General features: G+C 40.6%; 1 protein-coding gene across 1 annotated transcript in view; it reads left to right on the top strand.

Annotated features, from left to right (window-relative positions):
- Positions 1–23,277, top strand: part of adgrb2 (adhesion G protein-coupled receptor B2) — a 230,056-nt gene that overhangs the window by 129,144 nt on the left and 77,635 nt on the right. The window contains exons 14-16 of the mRNA XM_020586396.1: positions 4,647–4,734; positions 5,640–5,742; positions 10,652–10,695. Of these exons, the coding sequence (XP_020442052.1) occupies positions 4,647–4,734; positions 5,640–5,742; positions 10,652–10,695 (235 nt within the window). The remainder of the gene's footprint in view (positions 1–4,646; positions 4,735–5,639; positions 5,743–10,651; positions 10,696–23,277) is intronic.

Below are 23,277 nucleotides of genomic sequence, written 5' to 3'. Positions count from 1 at the left end.
GAAGACTTCGCACCGGCCCACCCAAAATCTCTGCTGTCACCAATTGGCCTACCCCCACCTGTGTGAAGGACCTGCAACGCTTTCTGGGCTTTGCAAACTTCTACCGCCGCTTTATAAAGAACTACAGCACCATAGCAGCCCCCCTCACACAGCTCACATCCTCCAAGGTGAAGTTTGCATGGTCCAGGACAGCGGAGCAGGCCTTCCAAGCCCTCAAAGACCAGTTCAACACAGCCCCTGTATTCCTCCAACCTGACCCCACACGGCAGTTCGTGGTTGAGGTGGACGTATCAGACACTGGGGTGGGAGCGGTCCTTTCTCAGCGGTCTGGGGAAGACCACGGTTTGCACCCCTGTGCCTACTACTCCAGACGGTTGAGCCCGGCCAAACGTAATTACGACATCGGCAATAAGAAACTACTAGCCTTAACACTGGCCCTGGAAGAATGGCGGCACCTCCTTGAAGGTGCCGACCAGCCCTTTTTAGTGTGGACCGATCATAAGACCTTGGCCTACCTCCAGTCAGCCAAAAGACTGAATCCCCAGCAAGCGAGGTGGGCCTTGTTCTTTGATCGGTTTTGGTTTACCCTCTCTTATCGGCCTTGGTCCCGTAACCAGAAACCAGACGCCCTCTCCTGACAGTACAACCCCCCCGGCCACCAATCACACTCCTCCTAGAAAAAGATGCCAGGGAGTACGTAGCCGCCTGTGCTCCCTGTGCGCAGTCCAAGCCCCTACATCAGTCACCCGCTGGTCTCCTTCGGCCGCTGACTACGCCTAGCCAGCCCTGGTCTCTCACATAGCCCTCGACTTTGTCACCGGTCTTCTCCCCTCCCAAGGCAACGCAGTCATTCTCACCATTGTTGACCGTTTCTCCAAGGCTGCTCATTTTCTTGCCCTTCCTCAGCTCCCCACTGCTCTCAAAACAGCCCAGCTCCTGGTTCAACATTTTTTTCGCATCCACGGCACTCCCATCACCATTGTTTCTGACCGCGGTCCACAATTCACCTCTCACGTCTGGTCTGCTTTTTGCACTGCCCTTGGAGCACGTCCCTGTCTTTCCTCCGGTTATCACCCCCAAACTAATGGTCAAGCTGAACGGCTGAACCAGGAGCTGGAAAACATACTCCGTTGTGTCACCAGGTCCGTTATTTCCTCTGCTCGCTCATCCATGTCCTAACAGTGTGCTGTATCCCTTTGAAAACATCAAGTGCTCCCACAGTTTTGAAATATGTCTCTTTGACTTTAGCAGCACAAATAAGTTAAATGCTGTTAGTCTAGTTATATGGTTTCAAGGGAAGCCAAAAGATAAGCAAACTAACTGTCAAAATTCATACCAAGAAATAAAGGCAGCAGCGAATATAAAGAGAAAGTAGGAAGAATAGGAGCTAAGAATAGGGATCTAAAAAAGTGGGAAGAAAGTGGCTTATGTTGGGTAAGAGAATTATACTACCTATGAAATAAAAAGCCATATCACACAGGAAATAACACTGCCAGACATTGTGTCTTCAAGCCCATCCACTGCCCAAACTAAAGTTCACAGAGGCTGCAGGCTGAGAGAGCAGAGCCATCTCTGACCTCTGACTTGCACAGATAACATTGAATCTCATATATTCTGTATGCTAAACCTCACATACTTTCTCTGACTGTTTATTATGCACACTATAACATGCTTATTGTAAACCATCTAACCATCCATCTTGCTTTTATGTAAAAGAACCTCTTTATGAGTTGTATGTGAGTTGTTTGCTTCAAGATGGGGCTTTTTCCACATTTTATGGAACAGCTAATCTATTTGTCAAGTTTTCTGCCGTCTTATTCTCTGTTCATCATGTCTCGCTGTAGTACTGCTTTTCATGCCTTTTTTCCTCTTCTCATTTTTTGTCCATTATCCTCATAGTGCTGGTGAAAGGATTTGTCTCACAGTGCTCATATGATAGCCAGCATATGCAACTGCCATTTTACAGTAGCTCATGCTATTTAGTAAATTATTTCATTCAAACTGCATTTATCCTTATGAGTTGGGATATTATAAGTACTCTTTGCCCCTGTGGGAACTCTGCTTCTTCCCATTGGCAATCCATAAGTTGAGCTCTTCAGTTGATTGCTATTAGTTTGTTTGATTGGCATCTTTCCCTGCACACATGCACACATCCAACTGATAAGCCCAAGGCTTCACTAGACAGAGGATGGGGAGTGGGAGTTCATCACAGATTTTTGAGGTGACAAAGTCCCTCTCTCTCTGACTCCCTATTTTTGTAGAAAACACATCAGACTGCACACTCTGTCTCACAGCCATGCGCATGCATACTGTACATATCCAAACATACTTTGACCTCTTTTTACAGTAAGTAAGAACACAGACCACATGAGGCCTGCTCTAATAATATGATAAAGACAGACTTTCTTAACTGGCTCCAGCTCCATACTTAAAGGCACAGATCAGCAAATGATATCAATCTTATCATCTATCGCATGGCTGGAAAGCAGTTATGCATATTTTTAGAACTGGCAAACTAATCAACAGCTTGATCAGTTTAGAATTAGCTAAATTAACTACAACTGAATTCAAATTTTGGTATGAAGTGGTAAGTTCTAGTACACAAGATAGTGCAAATAATAACTCCCTAAGTCTAAATAGGTACTGCAGTGAATAAATTCTTCTGAGCTTGTCATGTTGCCGGCCAGTTTAGTTGGCGAAAAAAAAAATGCTGCTGTATCATACTTTTATTTCTTAAAATTTTCTGTGCTTTGTAAAAAGGTTACGATAAAGCAAACGAGCTGAATAAAGAAGCTTGGAAGGAAGTGAAAGAGTAATTCACATGGAACTGTTTGGATGGAGCTTTCGATCTTTGATTAAAACAGTAAATTACATCTTAGCATAGACTCCAAGCATATCTTTTCCTGACAAATGGCATATTAAAGTTCATGGCTGGTGACTGGTGGATTACAGCTGACCACCAATCACTTAAATGTTCAGCACAAGGAGAGTGACAAAAAGTCTGTTCATGGGAAATTAAAGTTTAGTGATTGAGTGCTTTTGTGTTATTAATCATCCTCGAGAGTAGGACTGCCACCCCCTCTCATACTGATTTACCATTTACCCACAATACACTGACTTTCTCATTTACATGCCTTTGCAGACACTGACCAATTAGGATCCATCACACTCACAAGCTTTCTCGTGCAGACTTTGATCTGTTTTCTTTTTCCCACAGTCTCACAATTGCTTTTTTCCACTGTCGAGATCTTTTTGTTTCTTCCGCTTTTTCTCCTCGTCTGTCTTTTATAGCTATCCCTCTTCCTGAGCATTAGCTCTTAAGCAGCAATGCAGACAGATTTCGGATGGGTCACTCAGTACATCTGATAACATCTGCCTCCCCTGTCTCTTCCTCTCCCCCACTCTCCCCTTGCTGATGTTCCTCTATCACTTCTCTCAGCATAAAATGGTAAAGGATGGAGTGGCATCTCTTAACATGAATTCTCTCTTTCTTTTACTTCTCCTTACTGCTTTCTTCCACCTCTCTCACCTCTCTCACTTGAGACAAATGAGATTTACAGAGGGACACTACATCTCCTTGGGAGCATCTGATCTTTTTGGTAAAAGAACACCTAAGGAAGTGATGGAAGAAGAGGGGTTATAAAGAAAAACTGTCAAAAAGGATGGAGAAGTAGGTAATAGGTAGGATGGCAACAACAACAAGGGAGGATGATAGGGGAGAATACTGAGGAAAAGGAAGAAAGAAAGAAATTTGAAATAAAAAGGACAAAGCGAGAGGGAAAAGGGCATGGTCTGAACAGGGCTGGAACACTAACTTTATTTTCCTCAGGTTAATTGCATGTTGGAGTGATGGCTTTAGAAATAATAATAATAATACTTTATTTGTATAGCACTTTAAAACTTGAAAGGGGCACAAAGTGCTTCACAGCAAAACTTATGTACTCTAGTGAAAAGAAACTACAAACACTAGAAAAAAGCAACAAAAAAAAAACTGAAATAAAATAAAGCACACACTTTAAAACAGAGAGGAAACTGCATATTGAAATATAAATAACCTAGAACAAGTTAAAAATATCTCTGTGAAATGAGTTAAGTACCGAAGGCCTACCTAAAGAGATGTTTTTAAAGTTACTTTTGCTTTAGAAATAAGGCTTCTGTAACATGACTAGCAGAAAAGCAGGTGAGCTACCAGTTGATAAAAGGCAAATAGTGTCTCCACCCTCACACAGTGTGACACCAGGACCTTGCACCTGAATTAGTGATAGCTTTTCTGCTCAGAAGCATAATTATTCAGAGTATGTAGCTGTCAGATGTTTCAGGGAGGTGCTTCAATTTACTTTTTTTATTTTGATGTAGTAAACAAATCATTTGTCAGCTGCGGTGTAAAGGTAAATGTAAATGCAGTGCATGAATCTGCAGTGACTGGTTTACCCAGCACAGGAATTACAACCTTGGCTGTCTTTTAGATGAAAATGACATTTAAGGCTGTACTATTTGTCCAGAGAAATGTTTTCTGATGTCCAGTACCTTGTACCCTTACACAAAATATACAGTATGGCTGTATGAAGGGATAGATGGATTTATTAGACAAGCCATGACATTTGCTGTGTTTGTGCTGATCAGTTGTAAAATTGTTTGTGTTTCAGAAACAGAGATGGACTCAGAGTCTACAATATATTATGTTATCGGAGCCATTTTGTACAGGACGCTGGGTATTATCTTACCTACACCAAAGTGAGTACTTCTCAGTGTGTTCCTATTAGTTTTTTTTTATTTTCAAACATTTCAAACTATTTTATATTGCACCTTCTACTTCATTCCATGTATTTTCTTTTTTCTTTCTGCATCCCCTTTTTCAGTACTTTGTCTGACAACTTTTAATCTTCTTTGCATTCACTTTTATTTATTTTTCATTTGCACTGCCTTTCTATTTCTGTGTCTTTTCTTTTATCACTTCTTCCCTCTACCTAATTCCAATCTTCAGTTCTCCATCTGTCTCCCCACCTCTCCTTGTGTCTACCTAGTAATCAAACAAATGCCTTGGATCTGCAAAAATGTACATTCGCCTAGATGTCCCTCCCTTTCTTTTGCATTGTCAGTGTATGTTTGGAAGTGTATAGTGGGTTTTGAATGGGTTTGGGCCTAATGGGTTCTGAAACACACATAGAAATTGTAAAAATAGAGGTTAGGATAAAATCCAGAGGTTGTTGAAAGGCCACTGTAATACGGTGTTTGTGTTGGCCCAGGGCCCTTTTATTCAGGTCAGTGCACTTGATTGTGGATGAGCTAGATCTGTTAAAACCCTTTTCTCTCGGTAGCTCTGCTGAATGCTAATAAATCCAGTTTTTTGCTTTTATTTAGGCGCTCTCCCTGTCTCACTACATTTTTTATGTTTCTTTATTTATGTATTTATTTATTTCTGCAAACACACTCAAAACCCTCAAAAGCATGGAAGTGGACTGAGTATGTGTGATTTTGTGTGTGTGTGTGGGCATATGATTGTGTCTGTGTGTTTGACAAACAGCAAAAGGAAGCTACACACTTTTTCCTGTCAATGTTCAAACTCCAAAAGGCAGTTTAAGCCAAATGTGAATGTGCAGTACAGTTCTCAAAACACTCTCTTTTGTATGTTTTTGTAGCCCCCCTATGGTGATCAACTCCAAGATCCTGACAGTGACAGTACGACCGGAACCGCAGCCCAGTGAGCCCATGGTGATGGTGGAGCTGTCCCCACTTTTTAATGTAAGTTGAAAATCTCTCTCATGCCCAGCTATTAGAATCACCCAGCTTTTATGTGCAATACAAAACAGTGGCTGAGTCTGGAGGATGTAAAGTAAGAGTGGGGTGTTGGAAAGTGAAGACCAATACTTTTCCATTTTTATCATCTTCACTGTACCAACCAATGCAGAGATTCATTTGAGGTAGTGTGTAATTTCTAAGTAGTAGAAAAATCACCAAGTAATATCACAGTTTGTTATATGCAACATTAATTATTCTTTATGAAGCACTTTTCAGTGCAAGGGCTTACCTTTTTATTACACACTTGTATACTGAGCAAGCTGTAGCAAAGAAAACAAATTTCATTAAGGCTTTAAAGAATTCCTCTTCTCCCAGCTGACCCATCGTTCCTGAGTTCAGAAGAAAGCAAAAGGGCCGGATGCTATAAAGCTCCATAGCGCTTGGTTCTTTGCCTGAATAAATGTGGACCTTTTTGACTTCATTATATCACAATGTCTCCTGGTGCCTATTCAGTTTATAATACTGTGGAGTGTGTTATTATAAATGACTCGTGGGGTGTCTTCAGTGGAAAGGACTAAGTGCAAGTTTAATGAGAGGCACTTTTCACGACTTCAATAAGAAGTGGGTTACGTTAGCCATTCCTGTGTTAAGGTGAGCATAGTGTTGAAAATAATGTTTAATATTTAATGGTTCTCTCTAGACAACAGAAACACATATATTCTGTATATAAATACACACATGCACAATAAAATCTGTTTCTTGCTGTGTCAACTAGGACCTGATGGTCAGAAGTATTGCGCAGTGTTTCATAAAAAGACCTTCATTCATTCTCTGTCCCTTGCCACGCCATCTCTCTGATTTAAACCACTCATTCATTGCATAGTCAATCATTTTCTTTATAGGCATCTATATTTTAGCTTCCTATTATTCTGTTTTTTACACTTTTGGCAAAGCAGCGATACTGGTTAAGTTATACAGCCTCCGTCTAGAGGATGATGTCTTAATGATGACCACAGCACGCTGTGCTGTACTGCTAACTGGAGGCCCTTGCTGAGGTCAGCCACTTCTCTGGCACACAGTACAGCACAGGTCTAGAACAGTGTGTGGAGGGCACATGCACATATAGTATGCACACCCCTGACCAGGGCTGGTAAGGCAATTGCTGCTTAAAGACATGCTCCAGATATTTGGAATTACACTTGCAAAATTTGGGGGATTCACAGGACACAGATTTTAAAAAAGAATGGCAAGAAAACTATGCAGCAGAGGTCCAGATTCCCTAACACTTTATAAGCTTCAAAAATGGTTTGGTTTTCTTTTGATGTGTATTGCAAAATTAACACATCATTGTCACATATTAACATAAGATGACTGCAGGAGATACAAGTGTTTAGCATAAAATGAATTTTGTTTCATTTGAAATGCCATCAGTGCTCAATGTAATAGTCATAGCCACATGCTGTACTGTACAGTATACAATATCATTGCCCCTTGATTTTGCTATTTGAAATGAATATAAAATTAAGCAAATTCTAGTAGCAAAATACAACCCAGAAAAATGTATTTTTGATTACCACGTATGTACTGATATTATTTCACTAAAATGCCATTAAGATTACAGCAAAACAATGACATTTTGGGAAATACACTTTGACCAGAGTCGGGTCAGAAGATCAATACAACTCTCATGTTAACTGGGAAGCTATAGTCAACTGGGAAGTATAGTGCTTAGTGTAGCTAACACAGGGAGAAACACCTAGCATGGCTCTGCCCATAGCTAAGAAAATCCATGTATCAGCACCTCTAAAGATTAGCTTCTAACTGTTTCCTCCTGTTTTTTGTGTTTATGCTAAGCTGAATTGCCAATGTTACAATGAATGAACAATTTTCTCTACCACCATGCACCTGTTTCTTCCTTAAATTTATACATGAAGTTATATGTAGGGATGAAAAAAAAACAAGCTGAGAACCAAAATACGTTTTTTTTATTAATGCAAATAGGGCCATGTAAAATAATTAAATACTGTATGATTCTTCCTTTATGGGGACAAACTGTGTTTCTCTGCAGGTCTGAATTGTTGATGTGTTAAGATTTGATATATTTCTGTATAATTTTAATGTTCTTTATATAATAACATCTGTTTGCCCTCTCCACAGAGGTGAGCTTTGTGGGAGAACCAGACAGTGTTATCCAGCTCTCCTCTGGTTCATTCAGTATAGTCTGAGAATGCATAGATGCATAATCATGCAGATCACAACCACCTGAGTGATGAATGGGTTTGTCTTTATGAGTTATCAGTGTACAGTGACTTTTGCTTTGTTTGTAATAAAACACCCTAATCTGATGATAAGCATGAGGCCTATATCGTTCCCTGACTTCTGTAACACAAGAATGAGAAAGTGACCAAAATCTTATAGTGGTTTTCAAATAAGCTTAAGTACATTTAGGAGAAACAACATAGACAAAAAAGAAAAGGATACAACATACACTTCCTTCCTTTTCTCTGGGGAGTCTGGTGTCATGGTCAACCTACAACCAACTGCTGAAGCAGTACTATGATAACAGCTCCCTCAGGCTCCACTCTCAAAGCAGGTGTAGGGGTCTCTGTGCATGGCCATGTAGTGTATTCACTGACAGGCCATCTGCTCCAGTCAGGCCCCCCACGTATGTGTCTTTAATGGTGAGTAAGAAGCAGGAGGTCAGAATGCCATATGATCCCCACAGTAGATCATTTGCCGAGTGGCACTCCTCATCCCCCCTTCTAGCCATCCTGCCTCTATAGTTCATAAAAGTCAGCCTTGACTAGCTTTCCAAACAAAAGTCATAAGCTTTTCTGGCAATTTTACTGTAATTGAGTTTACTTTCATCAGTCAATGATCTAGGTCACTTCATTTCATTTTCTAAGTCTATAATCTATGATATAAAGTGGGAGGCTTTTAGGACCCCCTGGACCAGTGTGGTCTTGTTCTATAGCTCATTTATTTACAGCCAGCATGCACTAAGAATTTTACCATCAAATGGCTACCATATGTGGTTATGAATACCTTGAAGAAAATGGCTGTCCCTTTTGAGAGAAAAAGAAGACAGAGCTATGCCATTATTACCATCCATAAATGTAGCTGACACACATTACTCCCTTTGAGAGGCATCAATCGAGCAGATGCTGTCATTAAGCAACGTATCAGTACTAAAGAGGAAGCAGGCAATGTGGGACTTCACGGATGTCACTCTGGCTGTAGTGTACAATCAGGCACAGTGCCAACCGATTGATAGCTGAATGCTGTAGAAGCCCACCATTCTAACGCATGCCAGGGAATATCTAAAGTTGGTGACGCCGGTCTGAGTGTGAAGCAGAGCATAGTACTGTCATCCATCAAGCTACAGTATGTCCCTAGCCTCTGATTCTGTGTATATAAATGTTTTATCATCCCATCCTCTTGATTTCAGCCATGCAGAGACCCCTGGATTCACTGATTTATGGGAGATCAGTGTTGGACGGTTCTGAGGAGGGGGTGATCTTGTATTCACAGGAATAAATCCTCACAGTGCAAACTTGAATGTGCATCACCTCCTTTTCTCTCCTCTTTTGATCATTTAAAACACTTGTTATTCAGAAAACAACAGTTTTCAGATGGCACAACAGTAATTTTTTTCAAAATGTCCTCAGGCTGCAGTGATCCTTCATACAGTGGACTTCATCCTTTTTATAATGGACAAAGCAGTCTGGCTATGGAATTACTGCTATTATCCCCTTTGCCATTAGGGGGAGCTCAAAGGCAAAGTGCTTAATGCTGAATGCAGGAAGAACCAACAAACGTGTGCAGAAAGGGATCCATTTTACTTTGCATCATATGCTCCATCAGCCCAGTGGTAGAATGGTATTTCACTTGTGGGCAGTTATGAAGAAGCCAATCACTTGTATGCTAAGGGACTTAGAAAGTGTATTGGTCAGTTGGTTCTCTCAGACCAAGATGCTGCTCTGAATCACTTATTTCTTTTGAATATAAGAACAATTTAAATCCAACACCAATCAAGTCCTTACGAAATGAAAGGCACAGGAAATATTTTTAAAAGTAATCTATGCTGAGGTCACTGAAGTTCACCAGTGAAATAACGTGATGACCCAGTTAAAGATATTAATCCTGTGATTGATTTGATGATTTGAGTCATAGCAAGTCATCCTTCACCACCAGGTGTGACTGAGCTTTGATTACCAGATGATTCATCTGCCATTTGACACCTGTGATTAGTTTCTGATCTAGTCTCTTGCTGCAGTTGTTGATGGACTGAGAATGAACTGATATGAAATCACCAGCATTTAGACCTGTATGAGAGATTGTCTGCAAGTTTTAAAACTTGAAGATATTTGAGGATGTGGCCATATTATGCATTAACATGAGCTCTTGGAGCCTTTTCACAATTTTTATGAGCCAGTTTTTTACAATATGTATTTGCTATATGTAAGTGTGTTTTACTGCTTCATAGTTGTTTACTTGTGCTTTACTATCTTCCACTCTGGTTGTACTTAAGTAAAGAATTTTGAATGCTTTTCCACAGCAAGATATTTATGACCCCATCTTCCATGTATTATTGTCCATGAAATGGCTTATTTTGTTTCTAACTCTCTCAATTCACTGCTCACACACCACCTCGCTTTCTGCAGCAGCAGCATCTATTTGCTACTCTGTCCTCTGACTTTCTCCATCTCTCCGTCTCACCATCCGTCTCAGTCCTTCTCTTTCATTGTCTGTTTACCTCTCTCCGTTGCCCATACAGCATCACTCTTTTGCCTCTGGAAATAACCTATTCTGTCTTCTCTCTACCTCCCCCTCACTCATCCTTTCTACTGGCAATAACAGCTGACAGTATCTTCTCTTCCCCCAACCTACCCCCCTTTCCTGTATCTTGCAGGGTACATCAGATTCTCAATGCATTGTCTGGGACTATGGCAATCCGTAAGTTGCAGTGAATGATTCAGATATTTTTGTGTGTGTTTGTGCAGTAATGCATGTATCTGTCAGTGTGTGTGTGTGTGTGTGTGTTTGTGTGTGTGTGTGACTTTATATGTATCTTGTGTGTGCTTCTGCCCATGTCAGATTCATTTTATTAATGGACAAAAACAATCTAATGAAGCTCCCCGTGTTAGTGTTAATTAAATTAGTCAGTGAGAACAAACACCATTCTCTCTTGTTGCTAAAAGTTCAAAAGTAACATCACTCACAATGCCTCAGTGGAGCAGGCTTATCTTTGTTGCAATTTTAGTGTTTAATTTTACTAACACCATGTTAGAGGTTGAATATTCCACTGTAGACATTCAGTTGAACTTGAACAATTGAGTTTCAAAGTCTTCAGTGACCTGAAGCCTTAGTTTCTACCTAGTGTGTTTTATTGTTTTTTTTTGTCTAAGTAGACCACTGACTTATTTGCTGTTTGACCAGCTACTGAACTATATAATGTAGACCAGCACAACTGATAATGCTGTTTCAACCATTAACCCACATAGCGATTACTCTCTTCATCAATAACAAAGTCATATTTCTTCAGTTAAACCAGGGACTGGTTCCAGGTCATGGTCTCATTCCACTTTCACTATCATAAGCCAGTGTCTCTGAATGGCTTGTATCTTTTACTCATGCCAACATAACTGAAAAAACTTGCAGTTTCTAGTTTTAAAGGAAATATACTGCAGTAGCTACCTGGATAACAGTCAGCCTTATACTCTCCAGAATTCATATATACTGTACAAGGTCAGGTTGAGTGGCTGGCTGTATAAACCACAGTACCTATAGTTAGGTTTAGGCTACTAAAACACAGTCAGGAAAATATTATAGTTTTAGTTAAATGTAAAAGAAAACTAAACACATTTTGTCAGTCTTGACTTTTACAGTATTTTACCAAGACACCAATATTTCCCTGCTTTAACCAGATGCCTAAATATCACCATAAAAATGTTACCACATAATGATATTTTATAAACTACAAATACAATATAATACAATACATACAATGTTTTGCAGACACAGTATGTTCAGTATAAAAGTTTTCTTTTTCTTTTGAGATTAAACGTTCATCCTTGACCTTGTAAATAGCAATTGACAAGCAATCCCCAGTGAAGGTCTACTTACTTGCTTTCTTAAAGATTGTGCTTGACAATTTACTCATCTACAGTTCCATGACAACACAGCCACCTTCATCTGCTGATGAGGACTTTATATGTTATAGGTAAAGTCACATGAATAAGTAGACCTTAAATGGGGAATGTTTTGTCAATTCTTTCAATGTAATGTTGAAAAAAAGAAAAAACATCTTGGTGCCATTTCTTTTTCTACAAAATGTATTTGTTAATGCAGGATTGTCTATGAACATCATTTATACAGACAGATTTAATAAGAATTTAATTTGCCACGAGGCCATGACAGCGAGCCTCCCTGTCCACTGTGACAACAAGACAGATGACTGCAAAATTCTTGTCAGTTCAGCTTCCCCCTTGAGATCACATTAGGTTCTCCAGTTTCAGAGGAGTAATCTCCAGTGACCAAAGCAGACAGTGTGGGACTGCAGGTTCACAGGGAGTGGATAAGACACAGAATCTTATCAAACTATTCCTCTTCATGAAGGTAGGAGGGAGGCAAAGCTCGGCAAAGTCAATTAACTAACTGGAAGATTACAGCTGCAATCAAATTAAATTTTCAGACATTATGAGGGCAAAAAGCCAAATGGAATACAAAGTGATAAGGTGGTGGTGTCTATCAACCAAACATACTCAAACTGAGAGGGATGTAGAAAACATCCAGATGTGTTTGCTATGGTAATATGTTACCAGACACACTCCAGAGAGGTGGGCACACAGATGCTTACAAAGAGTCAGACAATAATAAACACTTACAAATCTTATTATAATAATAATTAACAATTTATTATTATAATAATTAACAATTTAATTCCAATTGTTAAAACTGTAAATAAAGTAGAGCTATAGTTTCGGAAAGGATATCATTTTAAATGACAACATTGCCATAGGATTAAAAAGGTCCCTCGGACTCTATTGCAGACAAAAAATACAATTTTTCCATGAAGCCAGAGTTGAACAGTGAAAGACACTGAATGGCACTCCACAGACCTAAGATGATGTGCTTTAAGCTTTGCTTGTATCTCATCAGCTGGTCTACAACTCCAGCAGATGCCTCACAGCTTCCTTGGAAGTTTTTGTGCTTGTTATGTGCCGTTCGCACCTGTCAGTGAGCGAACGAGAAAGAGGTGGACCCAGGTAGCCGACTTCGATGCAAGCAGTAATTTATTATGTACAGTGATGAGGAGAAATAACAAAATGCACAGAGGGAAATAGTGCGTAGTCCTGTCGATGAGTAGTAGCCGGGTGTTGACCAATAGTAGGAGGTGAGGAGATGGAGAGCTGGACCGAGCTGCATAGGCTGGGTCACTCCTGGGCTGGTCGGTGGTGATGGTGGCTACTGAAGGTGGAGACAGAGAGATGATGACAATAGTAGAACAGATAGGCGACTGAGCATTGACCTGCCTGGGAGGAGAGAGTGGAGCCACGGTCCGGAGGAACAGTCCATGGGGAGAACACAAAACAGTAGCTGGCTAGGGGATAAATACATACAAAAAAAAAAACGAGACAGCACGGAGAAAAAATGGCATAGAGACAAGAACGAACTGGCAAGTGACTGAGGAGTGAAACCGGGTAATATAGTGAGCAACCTAATCGAGTGGTGATAAGGGAGTGAGGAACAGGTGAACGTGATTAGTGTTAATGGGCAAGAGACAGTAGGAAAGGTGAGGGAGGCCAGAGCGGCCGAGCAAACCTGACAGTGCTGTGTCCTTCCTGATGTGTTGCTGCCATTCTTTTCCTGCTCCATGTTTAAATAGTTTTCTTCCTCTTTTCCGCCAGTGTCCCACACGTGTAGCTGCTTTGGTGAATTAGTGCTTGAGGTTGGTCAGTGTCAGGGGCACTCAGAGAAAGACAATATTGCTTACATAAAATCACAATAATTGATTAAAAAGACAGCAAACCAATGATCTAAAACATGCTGAAACAAATTATGAAAAAAAACATCCTTAAACCCCATTACACTTGTCCTATCAGACAAATACATCGGTTAATGTGACACACACTGGCATAAGATTATGTAGCTAGTAAACACCAAACACAAAAATAGAATGTCCCAATGAGTGAGTGCCTGTATTTTTGATGTTTGTCAGCTTTTCATGCTCTTGGAAACTGACAAGGACAGGCTGTTCATGAGGTCCACGGGTTCTTTACATTTCGTCTAATGCACAGACATTTCAGTGTAAACAGCCTGAAGTCATCCCAACATGTCATGCTGTTAGGAAAAGGTGTGAGGCTGTGAAGATATGCCAACTGGTGAGCTACAGTTTAAAATTGTTCAAATGTTGAATTTATATACATGCATACAATCATCTGTATGTCATGCAGAGTACATACAAGAACAGACACCTGCACAGGAACCAAAAAGGCATGGATAGTATATATACACTGGCTGTACTGTATTGGTCTTCCTCCATTTGCTTGTCAGTGCAGGGCAGTTGAACTTGAATGGAGCTGTATAGGAGCGTGCAGTTGATATGGGCCAAGAACATGATGTACAAAGCAGCTGTTTGTTTGCTGGAGGATATCACCTCTCTCAACCCCACCTCTCTAACTGAGCCACAGACTTTGAGGTTGAACAGGAAGCAGACAAGAGGTGGAGATATATACTGTAGATAGCAATGTGGAGGGAGGGCAAACACCACAGCAGCTGAACCAGACAGCTGCAGAGAGGGAGTTGAGCTTGCAGATGGAAAAATAACTTTGCCACTCTGTGACCTGTGGAAACTATTTTTAGCACACAGACACATATTCAAAAGGCAGATTACACACTGCATGTGTATCTTTTCTCCCTTAATTGTTATAATGTGTACATAGTTAATGTACATTTACTTGGAGATGAGGGATTGCACAGAGGCTCAGACCTATAAAGCCTATTGTCACAATTGTCTCTGTGCATGTTTTTCAGCAGTGGTGGTCTATTTAGAAATCTGCAAGCAATTTCAGTAGTAGCTTTCTCCCATTTGCACTCTTTCTCAACTGGCTAAGCTGGCCAACAGTTTGTGGCACTCACAGTTCATCTCAGTATTTATGTGTGAGGCTTTATTTATTTATTTTGCCCCTAACAGGCCCATATGTTGGCACCATCTGCCCACCCAAATTGTTGCGCTCACCATCCCTCCCAGTCTTCCCCCATGCGCCAGTCTCCTCAGCTTTTTCTCAACCTGTTTTCATTTGCCTTGCTGTCTTGGATAGATACTGTTGTGTTTAGCTCTTATAAAGGTTTTACAGGATTTGGAAATGGGAGTGCAGTTTAATGAAACCTAAGGAGGGAATTAAAAGAAAAAAAATCTGCACATTTTTTTGGAGGTTTGCTATTCACTGAATAAACAGTTTTCATGTTGTCAGTCACGGGTTTATTTCTCTTATCTTTCTCTCTTTCATTGTTCTGCTATCTTTCATTACCTCTTTCTCTCAGTGTCTCTCCATGGGAAATGATAATGGGTGTTCAGCTCCTCTGCTATATGGTTGCCGACCTTGCCTCTGGCATCTCCATGACCCTTACTGTGCCTTAGTATGAGCTATCTGGCTGAACCCACACTGATGTACAAACATACACGCACTCTCTACACTGTGGAACACTTTTATGTCTGGTGCATTATAGATAGCTGTGGCTCCATTAGACTGTATATGTGCCACTTCCAGATGTACTATATCGATTCCTTAGTGTAGCAACTGCTGCTTCAGTCAGAACAAACTGCCTCCTTGATGCCATCTATTAAATGTACATTGCACTACTCAAGCATTTATTTATGCACCACTTAAGCATTGCACCACATTACATTTCTAATTAGTATAGAACATAATGCTATACAAATGACAAAGCTGAAATAACTACAAATCATAGGTGGGCAGTCTCGCTTTAAATCATGCTTAAAACTTTAAGCCAGTAGTTAGAGATAAATGTCTTATAAACTTTAGACAGTAGGCTTGTGAAAAGAGGAGGGTCACTTAATCCTCTAATGCCCATTGGTATTCATCTTGACAAGGAACCAGGTTAAAGAGCCAGGCACCTCACCCTACCATAGAGTAATAGTGGTCTGGTGTGCAGCGCGAGTAGCTCTAAAATCCTCAAACTGACATGGTAGATTGAGGCTTGCTTTTGGCTCAGACTAATCTTGCACCGCTATTAGCTTTGGCACACACAGGTCACAACCTTAAATGAAGTAAAAAGTCACAGGGATGTTCTGCACACTGCCAAAACAATTAGCTGGACATAAATATGGCCAAAATATAATTGTGTTATGATCGCTCACTCATGGGGAGCGAGGTGAGCAAACAGGCAGGACTCAGGAGGCAGACACACAGTTCTGATAAGTAATTTTATTAGTAGCAAACAGCAGTAGAATAGTGACAGTCTCTGAGAAGAGGTCCAGTGAAGTACCAGGACTGGAGATGAGTTGGTTTGTCAGGGAAGAGAATTCTCAGGAGGTTACTGAGAGCAGAGGGGGAGGACATCAGGCAGAAGAGATGAGAAAAGCATTGCTGGAGGGCTCAGAGGGAGATGAGCAGAGATGGCATGGCTAGATTTTTGCAGTTTTAAGGCCCTTCATGTAGAATCTATTGCTCTGAAACTGACAAATACATAAATGAAGGTGTCAGGATTCTGTCCCATTTGCTTCCTGTATCATGCTCTTATTTTGATACTACTTCTTGTCCCCAGCTTACCCTGACTCCCGGGAGCTTTATCTCATCACCAACATTGGTTTCACCTGCTCCTCAATTACTGACACCTGCTTACAACAGTATATAGAAGCTTCTCACCCAGTGGGAAGCTGCCAGATTGTTCTATACCTTGCCTAAGCTCTCCAGTTGTTTCTTTTCTAGTGTTTGCTATTCTGAGATTGAGACCTTGCCTGTATTACCGACCAATGAATCTGCCTTACCCTACCTGTTGGATTGTTATTCTGAGATTGAGACCCTGCCTGTATTACTGACCAATGATTCTGCCTTGCCCTACTTGTTGGATTGTTATTCTGAGATCGAGACCCTCCCTGTATTACCAAGCAAAGATTCTGTCTTGCCCTATGTGTTGGACTGCTGTAGACCTCGACCGTGGACCGAACCAAGTAACCGCTCTCTGCCTGATCCCTCGACACTGTGAGTTAACTCTATCCACCTTGCTTCTGCCTGCTGGCTTTTTAATCGGGTTCACATCATCTCACGGGAGCGTTAAACGCCACTCCCTTACAGAAGGGATAGGTGATGAGAGATATGCATTGTTTGTTAGTCTTGGATACTTAACACCACATTTTCAAAATCAACTACTTGTTTTAAGATGCCTTAATTTACAGCGGGGTTTGTTGTTGTTGTTGTTGGTTTGGTTTGCTAAAAGGCACGTTTTCAAAGCTCTTCAAACAGTTTGCATTACCAGCCATCTTAACCAAAGAGTTAATCTTGCCTCCAAACCTCACTCAGACCACCAACACACATAATACATATCTCAAAATAAGCTTGTTTGACCATAATGCAGGCAACAATTCTCACTTGGGAAGCATTCATTGTCACTCATAACACACTGACCTAAAAGCACTAATAGAACATCACATAAATGATACATTTTATCTTTGAATTTGAAAGAGTTTTCACACAAATCAGTATTTCATTTTAGAAACACCTGTTCATTTTATGGGGCAGCACGGTGGCACAGTGGTTAGCGCCGTTGCCTCACAGCGCAAAGGTTCCAGGTTCGGGCCCCACCTGGGACCTTTCTGTGTGGAGTTTGCATGTTCTCCCCGTGCTTGCGTGGGTTCTCTCCAGGTACTCCAGCTTCCTCCCACAGTCCAAAGACATGCAGCTTAGGTTGATGGGTGTCTCTAAATTGCCCATAGGAGTGGGTGTGTGTTAGCCCTGCGATGGATTGGCGACCTGTCCAGGGTGTACCCCGCCTTTGCCTGATTGCCGGCCAGGATTGGCTCCGTGACCCCGCTCAGGGATTAAGCGGTAGAAAATGAATGAATGTTCATTTTATTGACTCTGCTAAAGTAAGACAAGAATGAATCAAAAATGCAGAACTTTGCTTCAGTACTCTTTATTTTTTGCTATATCTTTACATGCAGTAATTGTGAAAAATAAAAAGGTGAAATAAAAAAATCAAAACTTATAACTCTTGCTTCACAGTTGTGTGACACTGCTCACCAGTCAGGTTCAGGGGAATAAGAGAGAACACGCTGAACTTGATCCTTAAACAACAAAATCAAATCAGTTAATCCCTGAGTTCAAATGGACATTTGTTCCAAATCTGAAGAAATTTTTTCAAGGTATTTATGAGATAATGTGTTCATAAGAAGAAGCTGGGTGGTTGGACCAATTGACATATGGACGGATGTGTGGTTGGACCAATTGACATATGGACGGATGTATGGACAACCTGAAAACAATGCCTCTGGCCACAGCTGTCACCAGCATGGAGACCTTAAAACAATTTCCTAAAATACCAGGTCTGCAATAATAACTACAAAAAATATTTGTGTGTAGTATTATAATATACGGGACGGATGTGACTCAGGAGGTAGAGTGCCAGGAAACAATGCCTCTGGCCACAGCTGTCACCAGCATGGAGGCCTTAAAACAATTTCCTGAAATACCAGGTCTGCAATAATAACTACAAAAAATATTTGTGTGTAGTATTATAATATACGGGACGGATGTGACTCAGGAGGTAGAGTGGCAGGAGGTACAGTAGAGTAGGTCGTCACCTAACTAGAAGATTCCCGGCTTTTCCAGTCCGCAAGTCAAGGTGTTCTTAAGCAAGACACTGAATCCCCAGTTGCTCCAGGTGATGACACCGGTGTGTGAATTTGGGAGTGCAAATGTGTGAGTGGCCAAATAGCGTGAAAGCGCTTTGTGTGCTGCAATGCATAGAAAAGCATTATACAAGTATAAGATCATTTCCCATATTCACTTGTGTGCATTACTGTGTGGGTCCTACCCCACAATCAATATATTTCAAAATGTAAGTACATGTAAACATGTTATTATACTGTAATATTTTGCTCAATTACACACAAATTAGTAAGAGCAACAGATGTGCTATAATGAAAATTTTGATGTTTGTTGATATTTGTTGTGGAATTTGTGAAAAACGGTTAACTTTTTTTAAACATGCCTATCTGAAATGCTGTGTATTAATATTACTTTTGTATGTTTCCTAATCTTCCGCAGTCATCACAGACACACAGTGACATAGGACACACTTAACAGTGTAGTCACCAGGAGGAGGGGGTGGAGAGCTGATAGGGCTTGCTCTACTTTTCCATCTGACAGAGCAGAAGGGATCAAGATTGTGTCTAACAGCAAGTCAGTGCGAAAAGAGGGAGTCAGGCATAGGGCTTATGTGGACTCCATTGGGTGTTACAGATGTGGACGGGCTCTTGTTTCATTTCCCCAGATATCAAAACAGTCCTTTAAGAGCATGTTAACACGGTAACTGCAGTTGTCAGTGCCTAATGCTATGGTGCTTGTTGATTACAGTCAACTTTAAGGGTACCTGTAATGGCTTTAAGTAACTATTACATGTTGAGATCATTTCTTAGTAGTACATAAAAGTTATGGTTTCTTTCTGCTGCTGGAATTCGTGGATAGGTGTGGGCTGTTAACATTTAAGAAAGGAACTACTTTTTAGCATGGGTGACAAGGTTATGTAAAGCAGGTTTGAACTGATTATTTTTACTCACTGCATCATCATGTGATCAGTTGGGGTGTAATGGAGCCCTGTATCTTATCATATGACCAACTATAGCCTTTAGAATTCATGCTGTTTCCTTCAGGCTTAGTATTGGATGAAGATGAATTTGTAGTGATTGTGTTCTGAAGTTTAGATAAGAAGGAATGAAAAAGAAGACTTGCTATGTGCCACCAGTCGGAATACATCGTCTCTTCACTGCTGGACCTGTAGAATTTGTTAGCCGTTAGGTAATTAATATCTGTTCCCTCTTGAAATCTGTTTTTATTAGTTTTGTGGCTATTGTGTTAAAATCTGCTGATGGTCTTGCACTGCAATTACATGTTTTAAAGTTCTTATATACAACCAAAAGTCAAGTGCAGTGATTGATGTATGCTTATCTTGTTGACTCGCACGTCATCTTCTTTACTCTTGTGCTGTTTGGAAGTAGGTTGAGAGGGCACTGTTTTAGTGCTTTATGAGACTCAGATGTGTCTCTTTGTCCTGATTGAGCCCCTGGTAAGATACTCTGTATTATCTATATGAAAAAAATTTGTTTTATAAAAATTATGTATTTTTTTTCAGGATTAATAATACATTTTCTTCAGGAGTCACTTTCTTCTGAGCTTCCAGTGTGATAACACATGAAGGCAGGCAAGTCAGAACAGCAGGCCATTTATGGTTGTAGCCAAAACCAGCATCTCTGCTTTTCCTGTTCACTCACTAGCTTGCACACGAGTATGAAAGATAATCCTGGGGAAAAAGGCTTATAAATTAGCCCCTGGCCATGCCAGAGAACAGATTGAGGTAGCGGAGGTAACTGAAAAAGCGTCATCCTCACATGACAATGGGCAAGAAGCAGGAAGAAAGGTTTTTCTGTGACAACCTCATAAGAAAAACAAGTAGGATTAAACAAGAACAATATATACAGTACATGTCTCTCTTAAAGACTTTTTCAAATGTCTATTTAAAAGAAAATGAACTAGAAGACAGTGGATATGTAGCAGAGGAATAATTCTAAAGTATCTGTGAAGCATCCTATAGTAATGCTTCCTTGTATTCATATCTCAGTAGAGATGTCCAATTCATGGTTTGTTTTTTTTCCTGAATCAATCAGTAATACATGACACTCAGCACAGTAAACAGTTCATCTTTGTTACTGCACCAGAAGTAACATTTTGAAACATAAGCCTTGCACATAAACATTACAGCAAGTGAGCTTCAGATACTCTGGCATGTTTTGTATAAGACACGCATTTACAGCAGTCAGGAGAGCTTAGGGTGGCTGTGGATCAGGGGTAGAGCAGGTTGACCCCTGATCACAGGGTTGGCATTTATAATAGCCGTTCTCCCCAGTCCCCATGTCAAAGTGTCCTTGGGCAAGACATCAACCCCAAGTTATTCTTCGTGGCCAGGCCAGCGCCTTGCATGGCTCCACCACCATCAGTGTGCAAGTGTGTGTGTGTGTGTGTGTGTGTGTGTGTGTGTGTGTGTGTGAATGAGTGGATGGGTGAATCCATAACGCACTTTGTCTAGGTATTGTAAAAAAAAAAAAAAACGCTATATACTGTAGTGCATTCATTTAGTTCCTACAGAGTTAATATGAGGGTCAAATACTGTACACAAGCAGTGAAATACATTGTGGTGAATACTGGGGTGTAAGTGCATGTTGGCCAGTTGGTGGTGTGAAGGCTTGAGTAAATACAGATGATTTGTGTTATGTGAAGATTAGCTTCAGTGGTTTCTAGCAGTATAGGGAATAAAAAGCCAACATACACTAGCGCTTGTGAATGTGCATTCTGGCTCCGATCTGGGATGTAATGTTTACCAGAACTGATTCCATATACCAGAATAGATGTTCTCTTTCATGACCTCAATCAAGTAAACTCAGCTCCTGGAATCATAAAGTGGTCACCATACACAATGTCTCCACACAGGCACAGAGGCGACAACACAGACAAGCTACAGAGCAATCTACATAACCTGAAATTTTGGCTCAATCAGACGCATCTAATATGTGATACAGTAAAAATCCCTGTTTTGTAAAATAAATTGACTTTTAACTTATCTGTGTGAAGCATACACAGCTAGAAAATACATATACGTGTTGGATGTTATGTAACAAATACTATATCAGAACTTACTCTAGTTGTTTTTAGGGCGGTGCGGTGCGGTATGGTCATTTATGCCACCACAGCGGACCTGTTTGGGGACAGCCCGGTGGAGGGCACAGGGCAAGAAAGAATCTCTTCAGGAATGCGCGAGGGATAAACCCAATAGTGACAGCTCTTAGAGGGCGAAGCCTACATAAAATAGAACTTGGTTTTTCTCAGTAACCTGGTTACTTAAGTGCATGTAAAAGCAGTCATTGTATATTGCCATTATTATCTCTGCATGCCTTCAACCCGAGGAATCATTTTGGCCAAAATAACTGAAAACACTTGATAAAATTATCAACAATGACTGTGTGTGGAAGATGCAATATGGGGTGTGCCAGTCAACTGGCCTGAAAATGCTTAAGGGATATCTTGGGGCCAACCAGAGTGGGTCAAAGTGCTGTACATTGCAATAAAACAGTATAAAGTATAAACCCACAAACAACAATATAAAATATAATCAATATAAAAAATGACTAAAATAAACACAAAAATAAAATATCAAAATGCCAGGGAAAATTAGTTTTTAAAAGAGACTTAAAAACAGACAGGGTAGAGGCTTGTCTAATGGACAGCAGTAAATCATTCCAGAGTTTGGGACCAGCAACTGCGAAGGCTCGATCACCTCTAAGCTTACGCTTTGTTCTTGGGACACTTGAGAAAAGCTGATTGGCTGACCTCAGAGAGTGTGTGGGTGTATGCCAATGAAGCAAATCAGATAAGTAGGATGGTGCAAAGCCATAAAGGAATTTAAAACCAAAGTAAAATTTTGTAATGGACCTGAAAATGAACAGGTAACCAATGTAAGGAAGCCAATACTGGAGAGATATGCTCATATTTCCTTGTACCTGTTAAAAGACGTGCTGCTGCATTTTGGACCATCTGGAGGTGAGTGATAGAAAACTCACTGACCCCAAGATACAACGAATTACAATCGTCTAAACGGGAGGTGATAAAAGCATGAATGAGCGTCTCAAACTGCTGTCTAGAGACAAATGCTTTTACTTTAGCCAACTTAGTTGAAAGAAACTAGATTTAACGACAGCTGCAATTTGGCTGTCGAATCTTAAATCAGGGTCCATCTTGATACCTATATTTAAAATATTCTTTGTATTATATTGAGCCAATGAGCCCAAGTCAATAGATGGGGAAACAACAGAATCACCAAATACCATCACCTCAGTCTTATCCTCATTCGCTTTAAAAAGTTAAAAGTGAGCCAAGATTTAATGTCGTCAAGACATTCAAGAAGTGTACTAACAGAAGAGCTCGCCTTATTAACCGGTAGGTAAAGCTGGCAATCATCTGCATAAAAATGAAAGGAAACACCATGATTCCTGAGTATAGAACCGAGTGGAAAAGGTAAAGGGGAAAAAAGAAGGGGTCCAAGGACCAAGCCTTGCGATACCCCATACAAAAGGGGCTCAGAGGAAGACACAGCATCTCCGAGTTTCACGCAGATGGATCTATCCTTCAGATAAGATTGAAACCATTCCAGAGCTATACCCTGGACACCCACCCAGTGCTCTAAACGAGAAATTAGGATATTGTGCTACACTGTGTCAAAAGCAGCAGTCAAATCTAAGAGCAC

This window comes from Monopterus albus, unplaced genomic scaffold, assembly GCF_001952655.1.
Source record: "Monopterus albus unplaced genomic scaffold, M_albus_1.0 scaffold404.1, whole genome shotgun sequence".
In the NCBI taxonomy this organism is placed as follows: domain Eukaryota; kingdom Metazoa; phylum Chordata; class Actinopteri; order Synbranchiformes; family Synbranchidae; genus Monopterus; species Monopterus albus.
Note: the sequence above shows the minus strand (reverse complement) of the source record. Positions and strands in the feature narration are given on the sequence as shown.